The sequence below is a fragment of the Crinia signifera genome, chromosome 6 (genome assembly GCF_055691185.1).
Source record: "Crinia signifera chromosome 6, ASM5569118v1, whole genome shotgun sequence".
Taxonomy (NCBI): domain Eukaryota; kingdom Metazoa; phylum Chordata; class Amphibia; order Anura; family Myobatrachidae; genus Crinia; species Crinia signifera.
The window spans coordinates 160,105,694-160,123,912 of NC_139222.1; the positions used below are offsets into that span (position 1 = coordinate 160,105,694).

The following is an 18,219-nucleotide window of genomic DNA, read 5'->3' on the forward strand; positions in this document are numbered from 1 at the left end:
ATGTATGAAGCAGTGATAAGGGAGGATAATTGAGCCAGAGGAGAAGTATGTCAACCAATCAGCTGCTCTGTGTAATTTTATATTCTGCAAATTATGGATGCTACTTCAGTGCTGATTTGTTGCCATGGGCCACTTCTCCTCTGGCTCACTTCTCCTCCATTATTACTGCTTCATACATCTACCCCTCAGAGCCTTGAGTATTAAATTCATCTACATCTTTGGTTGACTTTATGTAGGTAGAATTGTGGTCTATTGAGAGGAGAGTGTCAGCAGAGAGATATGATTACAGATGGATCTCTTGCACTGAGACAGGTGCAGGTCTACACTACAGGTGATGGCTACTTTGGAAAGGGGGCCAATTGCTCATATATATGCAGCCAACCCTAAGAACCACATTTATTTCTGAGCATGCAACATTGCATCTGCAGCTGACTTGTACTCAACTCTGAATCAGACATTAACCCCTTCCCGACATTTGACGTACATTTACGTCATGGTCGGGATGTACTTCCCGACACATGACGTAAATGTACGTCATGACTTCAAAGTGTCAAAGTGTCACCGTGTCTAGAGACGCGGTGACAGAGGGACGATGTCTGCTGTCCCTGACAGCAGACATCTTCCCTCATTGCCCAGGGGGGGCAGCGATGCCCCCCACCATGGGCGATCGCTGCGATTGGCTGTTTAAACGTGAACAGCCAAAAGCAGCGTTTACTGTGTGATGTGCATAATTTTGACTCTGCTGCCCCCTAGTGTCCAAAAAAATTAAAAGCAGGTTGAAATAATGATGTAATAATAAAGTATAGATATGGTCTTTGTTAGTTATTAACTATTTTGAGTGGTATGATTATTTGTCTCACAAGCAGAAAATGTAACATTTTGCAAATTGCAAAATGTTCAATTTTTTTACGACATTTTGGTATTTTTCACAAAAAAAAAAAAAACTGTATCGACCAAAATTTATCACTAACTTAAAGTACAATGTGTCACGGGAAAACAATCTCAAAATCACTGGGATAAGTAAAAGCAAAAAAAAGTTATCCCCACTTAAGTGATACCTGTCAGATTTGAAAAAAAGGCCTCTGTCAGGAAGGCAAAAACATGCTGCGTCGGTAAGGGGTTAAGCACACAGTGTGCTGTACTACTTGGAAACTATATGAAGCATTATTGAATATACATTGATATTTCAGTTTTCAGAGCTTGATGAATATGCTGCGGCCTCATTGGGTCACTATTCAAAAATAGGGTCAATGTTTAAATTAATAAACTCCCTTTTATGCATGCACATAAGCGATGCACATCACCAGATGTCAGCTGCCCGCCCTGTTCTCGGACCAGGTAGCCGCTAAGTCACCAGAGAGTGTCTTAGATTATCAAGCGCTACAGAAATCATTTGATGGTATGTGCCCATTGAATGATTTCAGGCCCCCACGCAAGCCTGTAAATGGATGTTTATGCAAAACATCCATTCGCATTGCTGCCGGGATATTCGCCATGTAGCGGGGGCGGGCATTTGCACTGGTGACAGGCTGTGTTACATGGCTCGCAAAGCAGCGAACTACTTGCTGCTTTGCGAGCTAACCAGAATCAGGGCCTATGTCACATACTGTATGGCCAGCCTTGGAAAACAAGTTTGGTAGTTCACTCCAATATGGCACCAGAATTCACATCTAATAGCTGCCTCCAAAGAGGTTTGTAGGTAGACACGAAGACTTGCATAATGCAGCTTAAGTAATAATTTTACTGTATGCCCAAATACATGAGCAATACGTCTGTTTTGTTTTTTGGATTATAAATGTCCTTTAAAGTCTCTGATTAATATTAACATCGGCGAATGTACTCTTACCTAGCAGTTTATGCGTTTAGTACCACAAGATTCTAAGAAGAAAATGAGAAGAAAAAAGAAGAAAAACATTAAATACTGAACACCTTAAACAGATTTTTTTTTTACAAAACTGACTAAGCTAAAAAATAATAGTACAATGATTCTAATGCATTTTAAGCCTGCACAAGGGGATGCAGTCAAAATCCCGACGGTCCAAATCCCGAATGGGTCAAAACACCGCCAAGGACAAAATCCCGACATGGACAAAATCCCAACATTTAAAATCCCGACAGGGTCAAAATCCCGACATATAGAATGTACAGGTGAAACAGTCAACATGACTTTCGATCGACAAGTGCGAGGTCGACATGGGTGTTTTCACTGTTTTTTGAACCGACATGTGCCGACAGGCGGTATTTCATGCCCTACCATCCACTACGGCGTGGTGGGAGAATAAAATAGTGTGCCGAGCGCAGCGAGGCACCATGCCCGAAGCATCGCGAGCGAAGCGAGCAATGCAAGGGGCTGCGGTTCACTTGCAACTGTGTCCACGTCGACTGTGTCGACATTCGGGTAAAAAAACAGTGAAAAAACCCATGTCGACCTCGCACCTGTCGACCGAAAGTCATGTTGACTGTTTCACCTGTACATTCTATATGTCGGGATTTTGACTCTGTTGGGATTTTAAATGTCGGGATTTTGACCCTGTCGGGATTTTAAATGTCGGGATTTTGTCCATGTCGGGATTTTGTCCTTGTCGGTATTTTGACCCATTCGGGATTTTGACCCTGAAAAACACCTTCTTAATGGAAAGAGTTTCTTAAGCTGTAAAATGCTCCATGAGTTGAATTTAATTAATTATATGCTCTTGGTCTGTAAACAATTTGAACATTAGTTTTATTTATTCAAGAGATGGTAAATTATTCTAGGTGTAAGGTCGGTTTTTAAACTACTACGCAAAGCAGGGTAATTATAATCATAGTATAGTATAGTCTTCTAATTGTAATGAAATGAGATTTAATAGGATGAGAGATTCAGAAACTGAGAGATTTGGTAAGAAATCTCCAGTTTTTTAAAGCGGCAATCATTTACACTGCAAAATCAAACTGGTTTTGCAGTGTAAATGATTGCCGCTTTGAAAAAACTGGAGATTTTTTACCAAATCTCTCACTTTCTGAATCTCTCATCCTATTAAATCTCACCCTCAGTATCTATCACTTAACAAGGGCCATGGAACATGTAGAGTTGTCCAGTTTGAGTTATTTTATGTTTCAGAAGTAATCAAGGCAATCACAGAATCACAAATGCAACATAACAATACAAAAAAAATGTCTATTTTACTGGAATACTTACATCCAAAATGTCAATGTCTGCATTACTAAAATCTATGTTCATCAACCTCGGTAAAGGTATTCCATTACCTACAACAGCTGTACATAAAAATCAGATGTGTTGGTTAAATAGTGTTTATAATAGTTGGTATAAAAAATGTATATTGCTGACTGCTTTATTACTATGTACACTTTCAAACATTCATTCACTAAAGCTGGGTACACACTAACAGATATATCTGCAGATCAATTAATATGCAGATATCTCTACAGATGGATCAGGCAGCATGTTCTCCATTCGCACTGCCCAATCCGTCCGAATTGACATCACAAGTGGGTGGGTTCATGCAAATGCGAGCTGTCAATCACCATTGGTTTCCAGAGTGGCTGTATGGGTGGTTGGTGGATCGCCAATACACACAGCAAGAAGCTCCAATATATTACATAATCAGGCATCGACTGTGTTGCAGAACCGAAGTGATATATCTGTGAACGAAACCATTCATAGATATATTGTTCGTACACACTCACCGATGGTGCATCGATATATCGGCCATAACTCTATGATATAAGGTGCATACACATTGGCCGATATATCAGCCTTGCCTCATAGAGGGACAGATTCTCTAAGCTACAAAAGTGATAAAATGGAGAGTGATAAACAGCCAGCCATTCAGCTCCTACCTGCCATGTCACAGACTGTGTTTGAAAAATGTCAGGCAGGAGCTGATTGGCTGGCTGGTTATCACTCTCCATTTTATCACTTTTGAAGCTTAGAGAATCTGGCCCAGGGCAAGATGTACTAAGCTTGAAAAGTGATAAAATGGAGAGTGATAAACAGCCAGCCAATCAGCTCCTGCCTGACATGTCACAGGCTGTGTTTGAATAATGACAGGAAGGAGCTCATTGGCTGGCTGTTTATCACTCTCCATTTTATCACTTTTGAAGTTTAGTACATCTCGCCCCCAGAGTGTTACGAGCAGCAAGGCGGCTTGTCTGTGACTTGTCCAGGTTGTTGCCTGGCAACCAGAACATCGTGTTTTTAAGCCACAGGTGCCGATGGTTCCTTGCTGGTTCTTCAGAACTTGGGATGGCCTTCCAGAGAATACTCCTGTTTGTCATGCCTCTACCCTAACACTCCAGCTTATTTGTTAGGTTACCACTCATGTTCCTGAGTCCAGCTTGCAGTAGTCTCCATACTTCTGTGCTGTGCATACCATCTCACAGTGCAGCTGCACCATACATTTAGGCAGAATTTACCATTCAGTCATCATCATATAACTTGCAATTGTATTAATAAACCATGTTTGAATGGGATAATTGCTTACTGTTAATTGCAGGGAGAAAGGCAAGGCTGAGAACATTGCCAATCAATCCGTCTAATGTAGAAACCTGTGAAGGAAAAATAGATGAGTACATCAGCCACATGTCTCATTTGACTAACATGTTTAATTGATGATAATGATGTCATTGAATGTTTTTGTATTTAGGAACTATTTTTTCCTTACTTGCTCCATTTATTTGCGTTATGAACCTAATACACCTGCAGTGCACATGGTTTTGTCCATCTAAGAAATATTTTGTCAGAAAGAGTGAACTAGAATAAGGGCCTCAGTTCCTGCTGGAGCCTGCTGAAAAATAGCCCTGTATATATATATATATATATATATATATATATATATATATATACATACACACAAAGTGGGGTTATCGGGGAGCACTAAACTTCGTACCACCTAGTCTGTTTAGACAGTTATCACCATAACTAAACATTATAGCAATCATACAGTAAATTACATTTCTTTGTCGTCTTCCAGAAAGAAACGTGAATGCCGTTCAGGATAAAAAGTTATTTTTATTGAAACCCAACGCGTTTTGTCAGAACGACTTCATCAGGGGTATGACAAAAAGACTTTATCATTAAGCCTGTATGGCAACTAGTGTTTCCTTATTACAAGTAAAAATGTTCTTTAAGGACACAACGATTTAACAGACCAAGTTTTTCTGAAAGGATTGGGTCATTTGGTACAGAGTCAATATTAATTCGATAACACCCAAAGAATGGTATATATATATATATATATATATATATATATATATATATATATATATATAATGATACAGGGTTTCTAGCTTGCGCTCACTGGTTTGATGGTAATACTCTATTGTGGGTGCTGCGGGTTACAGGTAAGGAGACCTGCCTCACAAGGAAATAAGTAGTTAAGAATTGTTTTGTGACCTGCGCTCCCAGTGGTCTCTAAATGACAGTATGTATGTCAAATAGAGATTAATGTTGCTCTAAGGCAGTTACTTGTTCCCTGCAAAGAATGTACTTGGATATTGATGTATTGTAAGGTAAGGTAGGTTGGGGTAAGGGTGACTGGTGGTGGGCTTGGGGAGTCAGGCTTGGAAACAACCTGTGTCCTTTGGGTAGACGGGGCAGTCAGCGGGGATGTGGCAGTGGGGAAAAGGGGGTCAGCAAAAAAGTAAGCAAGAGAAAGTCACAGTCTGGGTTTGGTTGAGCAGGTAGGTGTCGCGGGAGGCTGGCGTCCCGTCCAACCCGCGGTGCACTCTTACCTGGCTTCCTGGTCCCCTGCTGTCCTCTACGTTGCTGTGTGTTGCGGAAGCTTGGTCCTGCTTCCGGGTCCTCCACAGCGCCTATGTGTTTGGTGAGGCCATAAATGAGCACACACCCCACAGGTGAGATCCCGCACACCCCGGTGGTGTGTGGGATCTCACGATACCACTCATTTATGGCCTCACCAAGCACAGAGGCGCTGTGGAGGACCCGGAAGCAGGACCAAGCTTCCACAACACACAGCAAAGTGAAGTATTCAGCCTTGTATTCAGCCTTGACAAAGGGGCGTGCCAGCCCCGAAACGTTGGTGTATTTTTACATGCACGGTTTATAAAATATTTTTTTCATCAAGTCCCTCTGGAGTGCCATCTTTCACCATACCTATACATACATACATACATACATATATATATATATACATACATATATATATATATATACACATACATACATACATACATACAGGGCAGCCGAGAGGGGGGGGAGCAGGTACTAATTACCCGGGCTTGCTGGAAGGGCCCAGCAGGGGCCCTGGACCAACCGCTCCCTTCCCCCTCCATCCCTCTTGGGCAGCAACAGCAGCACACACTTCTACAGCATGTGATGTGCTGACAGCAGGCTCAGCATTAGCGTCTTACCGACAGCGCGAGAGTTCATGCTAAGCCTGTTGTCAGCACAACACATGCTGTCGGTGTGTGCTACTGCTGCTGCTGAGGTTAGTGTTTTCTTTCACCCCCCTAATAACATTTTGGGGGCGTGGCACAATTTTACCAGGACCCCGCATTCCTCTCGGCTGCCCTGTACACACATTTTCATATATATATATATATTCCACCTTATGCCAGCACTCTGCTCACAAATGGCAAATTTTTCCGGTGCACTGTCTGTATAGTCCAATATAACAATCCAAATTCAGAGGCACTCGGATGACGATAAGTAAATAAAGATCACACACGGAATGTTACAACATGGCTGTATTAGAAGCCAAGCGCTTTCAAGGTAAGCACCTCGTCGTCAGGGCACAGCAATCCTGTGCCCTGATATATATGAAAAACAAACCAGATGGAGCGCTCCAATGAGCATAGTGTATTAAACTTTACTAAAAATGAATAACAAGCTCACATACATAATAGTAAAAGAATGTCAGCATATCCACCATATCGTCCAACATCTGATGTAAATGCTGAAAGGAACCCAGCCGGGTAAGGCAGTAACAGCGTACTCCTCAGATGGAAACCCTCAGCGGTATAGGAATATCAGCAGCACGGTACACAGAATGAAGACCGGACGGGACAGCAGGTGTGCAGATCAGCACGTCGGGAAGCCACGCCCCAACATGTTTCGTCACTGATGACTTCGTCAGGAGTCCTGACAAAGTCATCAGTGATGAAACGCGTCACTGATATATATATACAGGCAGGTTGAGTATCCCGTATCCAAATATCCGTTATCTGAATTATTCCGAAAACCATACATTCCAGAAAATGCTAAAAACTCACTGGGGAAATTTGTAACAGCACTACTGAGGACATGATATGTAACTGGCACTATATACTGTATGTACAAGAAAATGATTGCTTGGCATTCAAATTCAATATCTGAGATAGTACACAAATTTTGTTTCATGTTTTGAAACTTTGTTTTTTGAACAAATAAATTAAATATATTTGTGTGCATTTCATATGTTTGATGTGTTTATACAGCATTAATGCAAGATACTTCAAAATACATCATTGAAATATTAAAATATTCCGAAATACGGAAAAATACGTTATCCAAAATTCTCCATATATATACTGTGAGATATATATATATATATATATATATATATATAATCATAGGCAAATCTAGAATTATGGTAATGGTGGTCCCAAAGCCAAATCTACATGCAAGGGGGGACCTTTGCACGGTGAAGCCGCGTGGCGAAAAGGGGGCATGGCCTCATGGGACGGAGGCGTGGCATCACAAAATGGGGGATGGTATTACACTTTAGAGCACACATCGTAATGCCCGTTACACATTTTAGCCAACTCCGTAATACCCATTACACATAAATCAACATGCCATAATGTTAATTACACATAAGGTGACACACCATAATGCCCATTACATATTATATAACAAAACATTATGCCCATTACATATTTGACACATAAGTGCCACTTACCTACGTGCTCATTGCTAGGGGGTTCTTGCTCTATGCGAAGGGGGCTTCATACTCGATGCCAAGGGAGCTTCATGCTCGACCCCATGGGGGTATACATGCTTGTTGCCAAGAGGGAGTGAAATTACTTGTTGCCAAAGAAGGGAGGGAATTGCTCGTTGCCAAGGGGGGAAGGAATTGCTCGTTGCCAAGGTGGGGAGGGAATTGCTTGTTGCCAAAGTGGGGAGGGAATTGCTCGTTGCCAAGGTGGGAGGGAATTGCTCGTTGTCAAGGGGGGGAGGGTTTGTAGACAGAGAGACACACACAGAAAAGGAGAGAGAGAAAGAGACAAAGAAAAGGAGAGACAAAGAAAAGTAGAGAGAGAGAGACAAAGAAAAGTAGAGAGAGAGAGAGACAAGAAAAGGAGAGAGAGAGAGAGAGAGAGAGAAAGAAAAGGAGAGAGAAAGAAAGAAAAGGAGAGAGACCAAGAAAAGGAGAGAGAGAGAGAGAGACCAAAAAAAGTAGAGGGAGAAAGAAAAGGAGAGGGAGAGAGATGTGGAGAGAGAGAGAGAAGAGAGAGAGCAGGGTTGCCGACCCTCCCGGAATTTCCGGGAGTCTCCCGAAAATCGGGTCCCCCTCCCGACCCTCCCGACTTTAGGGTGGACCCCCACTGTCCCCCGGATCGCGGCATTAAAATGCCACAATCCTCGGGTCTCAGAGGAGGGGGCGGAGCTAAAATGACACAATCGCGGGGCTTAGTGATGTAACGCTTAAGCCCCGCCCCGAGCGGCTGCTGAAACTCTCCTCTCCGGGCTTCTCCCGTGAGAGGAGAATAATAAAGTTGGCAACCCTGGGGGAGAGAGATATGGAGAGCGGAGATAGAGAATAGAGAGAGAGAGACAAAGAGACAGGCATCACTGTCTGTATATGTCCCTACCCCAGTACAGGTATGACTGGGTTCCTATGAACCCCCCTCCCCTGGCTGGCTGGGCCATGGCACTCCGGGGGTGGGATGTCACTGCCTGACCTGGGGGGGGGGGGGGGCGCAGCTGCTGCGAGGGACCTGGAGTACCACTCCATTATGGATGGGACTAGCGAGGGCCGAGGCTAGACCAGCGATGGGTCTGGGGCTGCCGCTGGGGCAGATTAGAAGCCCCCTCACCTTGAGGTCTGCAGGTCACATGCGCTGGCATGTCATCACCATCCGGGGGACAAGGATGCCGGAGATGATGTGGGGAGAAAGATATGTGGCTGTTGGCTCCCTGATAGAGCCACCAGCCGCGGCACCCCTGTGACAGCGCTGCGGCACCACAGGGAGCCGCGGCGCACAGTTTGGGAATTGCTGCAGACTAAACAGCCGGGCAGCACACTCTCTCTGCCCGGCTGTCATTTATTTAATTTTTAAGCAGCTGGTGGTCTATTGGGTGGTCCGGTGCACCCCCCGGACCACCCCTTAGATTCGCCTATGATATATATATATACACACACATATGCGTACATATATCTCACAGTCTATATGTATGTATTTATGTACAGTATACAGTGTGTATACACACACACACAAACACACACACATACACACAGTGGTGCAACTCCGGGAGACAATTGAGTTATTTGCCGTCGGGCTCCTGGCCTAAAGGAGCACTGACTCCATTGTCCTGTTACCGTCGTGTCCCTGTGGCTCTCCCCCTGCTGCTGAGTGTAGCCACACTCACACCTGCCATGAGGGGGGGGGGGGGGCGCCAAAAACTTTTTGGCATAGGGGAGCTAAATTTATAGTTACGCCACTGCCTGCCACACAACTGCTATATACATAATATACATACACAAGTGGCTGTGGACCACGCACCAATGTGCAGTGACATCACCACAGGAGGCGTGGCCTTTTGCTGATCCATGTCCTGCCTCCAGCTCCAGCACACCCCCATACGCTGCCGCCGCCACAGCTATTACATTGATAACACCTATTATTACTCCCACCTAATCCCTCCCAACCTGCCCGAAAAGCAGCACATTGTCCCTTTCTCACTGTTCTGCTGCGGCTGCACTCCTCTTCCTGCTTTCTCAATGAAGTGCAGAGGCTCATGGGAATTGTAGTCCCCTGGCCATCCCACTGCTGGAGCTCAGGTTGAACTAGGACTTCATATCTCAGGTGTGCAGCGGGTTGGCTAGGCAGCGGGTGTCACTGGCAGCGGAGGAGGCACCATGTTGCCGGCTCCAGAAGCTGGTAAAACCTACCCGCCTCCCCCCTCCACGCTGGCTGCTACAGCTGTGTGTAAGGTGCCGCTGTGCAGCAGCAGAAGGAGGCGTCGTCCACCGCAGACAACAGTTCAGTGCTTGGACAACCAAGCAGGGAACTTACACTGTCTGCATGCCTCACCCTCCCACCACTTACCCCCAAAAGCCTGCAGCACCCCAGAAGCCGGCAGCCACTTAAGCAGAGCACACAACTCTGCCCTAGGCCCCACACAGTGGAGGCTGGTAGGGCATTGTTACATGTGACAGGGCATACATAGCCGTGTATGTATGTATTACAAGTGGAGTACCCCAGGGATCTGTACTTGGACCAGTGCTTTTTAATATCTTTATTGGTGATATTGCAAATGAAATTGAGGGTAAAATGTGCCTTTTTGCAGATGACACAAAGGTATGCAACAGGGTAGACACATCAGGAGGGGTAAAACAAATTATTGATGATCTAGGTAGATTAAAGGAATTGTGAAGAGCATGGCAACTACAGTTTAATGCCAAAAAATGCAAAATCATGCACTTGGGTTGCAAAAATCCAAAGACTAAATATAGTATAAATGGCACTATAATGGAAACTACTGAGGAAGAGAAGAGAGCGATCTAGGTGTCACTATTTCAGGGGACTTAAAAGCAGGTAGGCAATGTAACAAAGCAATGAAGAAGGCAAGTCAGATGCTTGGTTGCATAGGGAGAGGTATCAGCAGTAGGAAGAAAGAAGTAATAATGGGGCAGATGTATTAAGCCTGGAGAAGAGATAAAGTGGAGATAACTTGGAAGAGTTAACGCACCAGCCAATCAGCTGTGTTTGAAATATGACAGTTGGGATCTGATTGGCTGGTGCGTTATCTCCTTCCACTTTATCTCCAGTTTATCTCTTCACCAGGCTTAATACATCTGCCCCATTGCCACTGTATAGGTCATTGGTACGGCCTCATCTAGAGTATTGTGTTCAGTTCTGGAGGCCATATCTCCAGAATGATATAAATACATTAGAGACTGTACAAAGAAGGGCAACTAAAATGGTGCATGGCCTACATCACAAAACGTACCAGGAAAGACTAAAAGATCTTAATATGTATACTTTAGAGCAGAGAAGGGAAAGGGGGAACATGATATAAACTTTCAAATATATCAAGGGTTTTAACAAGGTACAGGTGGGAGACATTCTTCAGAGGAAGAGGAGCAACAGAACACAAGGATGTGACAGTGCCCCTGTAACGGTGTGGTGTAAGATGATACCTGAACCTGGAGCTGATGACGGCGGCAGCTTCTGGATTCCTCACGGCTTCTTCCGGAGAACCTGTGGCAGGGAAATGGCACAACCCAAGGAGAACCCACAAAAGACAAGGCTACTACGGTTAGCAGCAACAAATATTTATTTAGAAAATATATGAAAACCGGTTGCTGCAAGACATTCACGGCTATATGCAAAACAGTCACTTATTACTATTTAGTACTTGAAGCAGTAGATCATTAATACCAATACGAAAAGAGCAAAACATTCAAATCACAAATTACTACGTCACTACGGCACTTGCTACACATATGACGCTTCAACACAATAAGTCCGCCAGGTGGCGCTATGCACCCTATATGCTGCACGGCAGTCCCTGGTGCAAACCACCCTGTTATTACATTCAAATAACGGTCCCACGACGGTAATCCTCACAAGTAAACGGTAATCCCTACCTTAGTGTGCACACTACTATATAAAGTCCAGAAAATATTAATGGTCCCCTATAACGGGGTACAGGCGAGTCCCCGTTACCTAGGGCAACTCCCTGCTAGACATACAACACAGGCTGTAGATATAGGCTTGGCGGGGGTGGCAAATCTGGCATGCAGCCAGAGGGGCATTGCAGGTGTCTCTGGGCTGCTAATGTCGCAGGGTGATCAGCACCCCAATAACAGTTGTCCCCTATGCAGGGGAGAAGGACTCTCTGCGGTGTCTGGGTACATTAGAAGGGAGCACAGGTGGGGCCAAGGGGCATATAGCTTGCAGGCCAGCAGTGGGGACCACACGATACCTGGAGACTCAGCTGCAGTTGCCAGCTCCTGCTGGTCACGACTCCTGGGTGGCCGCTGCACGCGTTGGCTGGTCTCTTCCCTGCTGTCAATCACTCTTCCAGCGCTGGTTAGCTGCTGTCCCCGCTGTCTCTCTCTTGCTGTCGGGGAGCCGGCTGTCAATCACCGCCGGCGTCTGCCTCTCCTGCAGCTCCGCACTTTCTCTCAGTCTGCCTGTCGGCTGCCGGGGTCTCTGCTCACTCCACGCTTCACTGCTCTCTCTCTCTCTGCAGGTCTTCAGGCCACACGCTCTGCTGACTTCTCCTCCGTACATGGGTCTCTCCTATCTCACACGTGTCCTGTCTTCCTCTAGCTGCTGCAGACCCCTCCATCACGCTGTACAGAGCTGACCTCTCACCCCTCACTTCACGCTCCCCGGGCAGCCAATCAGGGGGGGTGTCAGGCTCTCCCTGCGTGAAGGGAACCTGGGCTCTGTTTAACTCCTTCTGTGCCTGCACAAGCTGCAGGCAACATTGGCTACTGTTTTCTTTCAGCCCCTATAAGAGGCGCAGGGGGTACCTGAAGTGGGCTATCACATACCTCCCTGCTGGAAATTTGCCTGTCCCCAGGCAACCAACCAGGGGCATTAAGTCCTGAACAAGGTACTTTCAATGTCCATGACAAAACATTTAAACGGTGAAAATAAAACAGGCGCATATACAGACATTCCACAAACAAATATTCACACTACCTTCTTATCACCTGATTATCCAATGTGGGCTCCCCCCGAGTCAACCATCCCTCCGCCACAGGACTCCCATCCCTCTGCGGTCCAGGTGCTTCACCGAAGAAAATGGATGGCGCCCACTCTTAACAACGTACGCTCGGCTTTAGGCGCGTCTCGCCTCTCTGTCTCGTCTCTTGGACCTCTGTATTGCTTGATGTATCTGGAAGGCGAACTCTTCCCCGGAGATGGTCGTGTACTCGCCGTTCGTTACAGGCTTCCCATTGATGAAACAGGTCTCGGCCTTCTCATCTCTCTCTACTGTTTCTATCTTGGCCTTGGGTTCAGGCAACGGTATAGCTGGTTCCACTTCTGATGGCTTCACGGTCTCTGTCACGGCCATATGGACCACAATTTTGGAGTTTCTCTCTGGTTCAGCCATTCTGATATTTCTTGGCCCTAGGTTCGCCGCTCGGTAATTGGCATCGTCCATCCTGGGCACATACTCCCGCGTCGGCTCCGGAAGGTGAGGCCTGGTGGCTTCTTTCCAGTTCTGATGGACTGCCTCACTCCGCACGACCGGTTTCTTGCTTGACCTCTTGATGTCAGGTTCTGGTGGGCGGGGCATCTGTCCTGGTCGAGGAGGGTTGGCATTAAATCGGTCACTCTCGCCATTTACTTCCCTCAGTTCAGCTCTACTTCCGCTGTGGCTGTACTCTTGCTGGTAGTACGGTTGGGGCTCTCTATGACTTGGATAGTGTGCTGGGGTGCGTCTGTTACGTAGCACCGGTGTTCCATTCGGTCCAGTCACGTTGGCGGCCTTGGTGCCTTTCTTCCCGCTTGTCAATTTGAATTCTACGGCCTCACCGTTGCTCAGGCTCCGGAAGCTGTTTTGGGGGTCGGCATGCTGGATGGCGGTATAGTGGACATACACGCTATGGCCGGTGTCTGCACGCTTAATGAAACCATACCCGCGTGGTACATCAAACCACAGGACACGACCTGCAATTCTTCTTGGGCCGGTTTGCGGCCTATCGGTCATCTGCATTCCACAGGACGCTCTCGTCGTATTTTGGAACACTGCCGGTGGACCGCCTCTCCCGTGTCTTCTCGTGGTCTGTGGGCACACAGTGACCTGGTCGGTGGGTCGTCGCTCCAACCTCCATCGGGGATTCCGCTGGTGTCTGTACCTTCTATCAAGTTCACGTCGCCATCTTCTATATTCATCTTCCTCCCGTTCTCGACGCATTTCACGGATTACCTTAGTCGCCTCCTTGATTTGTTCTATCATGGTCTCGATAGCGTCTGGACCTACTTGGGGTGGTGGACTGGCGGTTGTCCGCATCTCCTGAGGTGCTGCATATTGCGATCGCCACATCTCGTCGTTCACAGGGGTCTTTGCAATCCTGTTCGTGACGCCAAGTGTGACAGTGCCCCTGTAACGGTGTGGTGTAAGATGATACCTGAACCTGGAGCTGATGACGGCGGCAGCTTCTGGATTCCTCACGGCTTCTTCCGGAGAACCTGTGGCAGGGAAACGGCACAACCCAAGGAGAACCCACAAAAGACAAGGCTACTACGGTTAGCAGCAACAAATATTTATTTAGAAAATATATGAAAACCGGTTGCTGCAAGACATTCACGGCTATATGCAAAACAGTCACTTATTACTATTTAGTACTTGAAGCAGTAGATCATTAATACCAATACGAAAAGAGCAAAACATTCAAATCACAAATTACTACGTCACTACGGCACTTGCTACACATATGACGCTTCAACACAATAAGTCCGCCAGGTGGCGCTATGCACCCTATATGCTGCACGGCAGTCCCTGGTGCAAACCACCCTGTTATTACATTCAAATAACGGTCCCACGACGGTAATCCTCACAAGTAAACGGTAATCCCTACCTTAGTGTGCACACTACTATATAAAGTCCAGAAAATATTAATGGTCCCCTATAACGGGGTACAGGCGAGTCCCCGTTACCTAGGGCAACTCCCTGCTAGACATACAACACAGGCTGTAGATATAGGCTTGGCGGGGGTGGCAAATCTGGCATGCAGCCAGAGGGGCATTGCAGGTGTCTCTGGGCTGCTAATGTCGCAGGGTGATCAGCACCCCAATAACAATTGTCCCCTATGCAGGGGAGAAGGACTCTCTGCGGTGTCTGGGTACATTAGAAGGGAGCACAGGTGGGGCCAAGGGGCATATAGCTTGCAGGCCAGCAGTGGGGACCACACAATACCTGGAGACTCAGCTGCAGTTGCCAGCTCCTGCTGGTCACGACTCCTGGGTGGCCGCTGCACGCGTTGGCTGGTCTCTTCCCTGCTGTCAATCACTCTTCCAGCGCTGGTTAGCTGCTGTCCCCGCTGTCTCTCTCTTGCTGTCGGGGAGCCGGCTGTCAATCACCGCCGGCGTCTGCCTCTCCTGCAGCTCCGCACTTTCTCTCAGTCTGCCTGTCGGCTGCCGGGGTCTCTGCTCACTCCACGCTTCACTGCTCTCTCTCTCTCTGCAGGTCTTCAGGCCACACGCTCTGCTGACTTCTCCTCCGTACACGGGTCTCTCCTATCTCACACGTGTCCTGTCTTCCTCTAGCTGCTGCAGACCCCTCCGTCACGCTGTACAGAGCTGACCTCTCACCCCTCACTTCACGCTCCCCGGGCAGCCAATCAGGGGGGGTGTCAGGCTCTCCCTGCGTGAAGGGAACCTGGGCTCTGTTTAACTCCTTCTGTGCCTGCACAAGCTGCAGGCAATATTGGCTACTGTTTTCTTTCAGCCCCTATAAGAGGCGCAGGGGGTACCTGAAGTGGGCTATCACAAGGACATGCACTGAAATTAGAGGGAGGAAGATTCAGGGGAAATGTGAGAAAGAATTACTTCACAGAAAGAGTAGTAGATAAGTGGAATAGCCTACCATCAGAGGTGGTAGAGGCAAATACAGTAGTAAAATGTAAACATGCTTGGGATAGGCATATTGATATCCTTACAAAAAAAATAAGGATCAAATATGGTTTGAGGTAACATGTTTAAAAAAGGGACAGACTAGATGGGCCAAGTGGTTTCTATATGTTTCTATATGTGTACACTTGTGTGTGCAGCTACATTCCCTCTGGCAATGAATATATTTTTACCCCTGCCAATGAGCATTCAATCCCTCCCCATTGGCTATTGTGATGTGTGCACCCCTACATCCACTTCCAATAACACCACAACCGCCCCTCCACCACCCGCAGTACACCCACACCACAGTGGCCTCTCCCCTACCAACATGCACAAACCCTGTCCCGCCAACCCCGCACCCACCCCTCCAACACCGCTACCACCCCCGCACTCAACTTCAGCACCCCTGCACCTGCCCATTCCCCACCCACATGTGCCACCCCAGCACCTACAATTCCACCACCCACAGAACACCCGCACCCAATCCTCCCACAGCAACAGCGAACACCCTCTCCCACGTGCGGCAACCCCGTACCTGCAACTCCCCCACCCATGGTACTAATGCACATACCCACACCATCCCCCCTTAGGCCCATTTTGTAGCTGAGGGCCGGGCCTTTCCAATGAGCCCAGCCCCATGTCGCTAGCCCCCGGGAACCGAAGATACGGCGGGGCAAAGCTGAAACATTTTCCCCATAGGATAACATGGGACCCGCTAATTCCGACCCCCACCCCATATGGGTTAATTGGTTCCAGATATATTACGGGTAAACCCGATTTTTACATTTCTGAAATGTAATTTCATGGCTGTTGTTTGAGGGCATATTTCTCTGGAACCAAATGGCCCAGTTTTACAGGACTAAAATCATTCGAAGCTCACTGAAAAGTTCTTCAATATGATATTCATGTAAATGGGCCAGTTGGTTCTGAACATATAGCCAGTTGGTTAAGGGGGTGGGGGGGTGGGGTAGTTTTCTCTCCCCCTCACACCAGAGAATGTAGGGACTAGGCTGGTGTAAAAGGGGCCAGCCCGGGAATGTCCCTGCATGATCCTGGGACCATATTCCCAGGTAAGTCCCTGCATTTTCTGGTGTGAAAGGGGTATTATTTCTAATAGCCGGGACCTGCAGTGCCCCCTGCTCTCCACATGGCAATGAGCATGGAACCCCTGGCAAAGAGCATGGAACCCCTGGCAATGATCATGTAGGTAAGTAGCACTTATGAAGCATAATTTTTAATAGGCATTATGGTGTTTGGCATAATACGTAATGGACATTATGGTGTGTGGCTTAACATGTAATGTTCATAATGGTGGAAACTTTGGAACCCAAACCATTTGATATAGTGTGAATTTTGGCTCAATCCATGTGGCAAAATAGGAATGTTGCTTTAATCTGTGTGGCATAACGTTAATTTTCACTCAACCATGTGGCATAATGTGTAAGAGGCAAGTAAAATATATGGGGGTTACTATTGTGTTGCATGATTTGTGTAAGGGGTATATGGTGTGGTAAACTTAGGTGACCACATAAAAGGTGCTGAAATGTTGTCTACCAAGTTTTGGCTTTCAGTATTTTTTTTATGACTGGAGTGCCGCCTCACCCCGCAAGTATCTCAGGACACCAGCATCCTGTGGGTGCACCTTTGGAGGGCACCCCCCAATATATCTACTTTGGCTGGAGGGAGTGTGCATATATATATATATATATATATATATATATATATATATATATATCGTCCAATGATCTTACGGCTGGCGATACATGGTTGGCACTGCAGCCCAAAGTCTGCAGCCGCCGCTGGAAGGTAAGTATATCTGCAGCTTCTATTTACCCTCTTTTCTGTGCCAGGCCCTTACATATGCCAACGTCTTTGCCATTTTTCACCCTATACTAAACCCTTTGCATTTTTCCTATGCCAGCCCCTGCCTTTTCCAGGCATATATAATTAGTTGAAAGTACTTACACAAATGGAGACACACCCATGAGCAGACCACCCAAACAGAACACTGGTCACGCCCCCCACATTATTTGGTGCAGGCCACAACCCCTAATATTGCGCATAAAAGGCCCTTGATAATTTTCAGCTCAAGGCACATTTAGACCTTAGTCTGGCACTGCTTCCACCCTGTCTCAGTCGCAGATTAGTGGAAACCTCAGACCTACTTACATTTGCGCAGATGATAAAAACTGTTCGATGTTTGTGTAATTGCATATGGATTTGTGTTAATGCATTAATAATCCATACATAATGCTCTTGCAATTTAGCTAATTCTGTCTCGGCGATGGGTGGCTTTATCCTCGCAAACCACTGCAAATACTCTATTTAGCAGCCAAGTCTGAATCAGGCCAAATGTCCTTAGTTCTCATGTCCAACTGCAAGTCCAAGCACTCATTAACCACTGTGTCTGCAAATGAT

At 46.6% G+C, this 18,219-nt stretch overlaps 1 protein-coding gene across 1 annotated transcript in view; it reads right to left on the reverse strand.

Annotated features, from left to right (window-relative positions):
* Positions 1 to 1,846: 1,846 nt before the first annotated feature.
* BPIFB4 (BPI fold containing family B member 4) overlaps positions 1,847 to 18,219 on the reverse strand; it is a 76,336-nt gene continuing 59,963 nt past the window's right edge. Inside the window, exons 15-17 of the mRNA XM_083147820.1 lie at positions 4,485 to 4,548; positions 3,179 to 3,255; positions 1,847 to 1,878 (exon numbers count right to left, since the gene is read on the reverse strand). Coding sequence (XP_083003946.1) covers positions 1,855 to 1,878; positions 3,179 to 3,255; positions 4,485 to 4,548 — 165 coding nt within the window. The 3' untranslated portion in view covers positions 1,847 to 1,854. The remainder of the gene's footprint in view (positions 1,879 to 3,178; positions 3,256 to 4,484; positions 4,549 to 18,219) is intronic.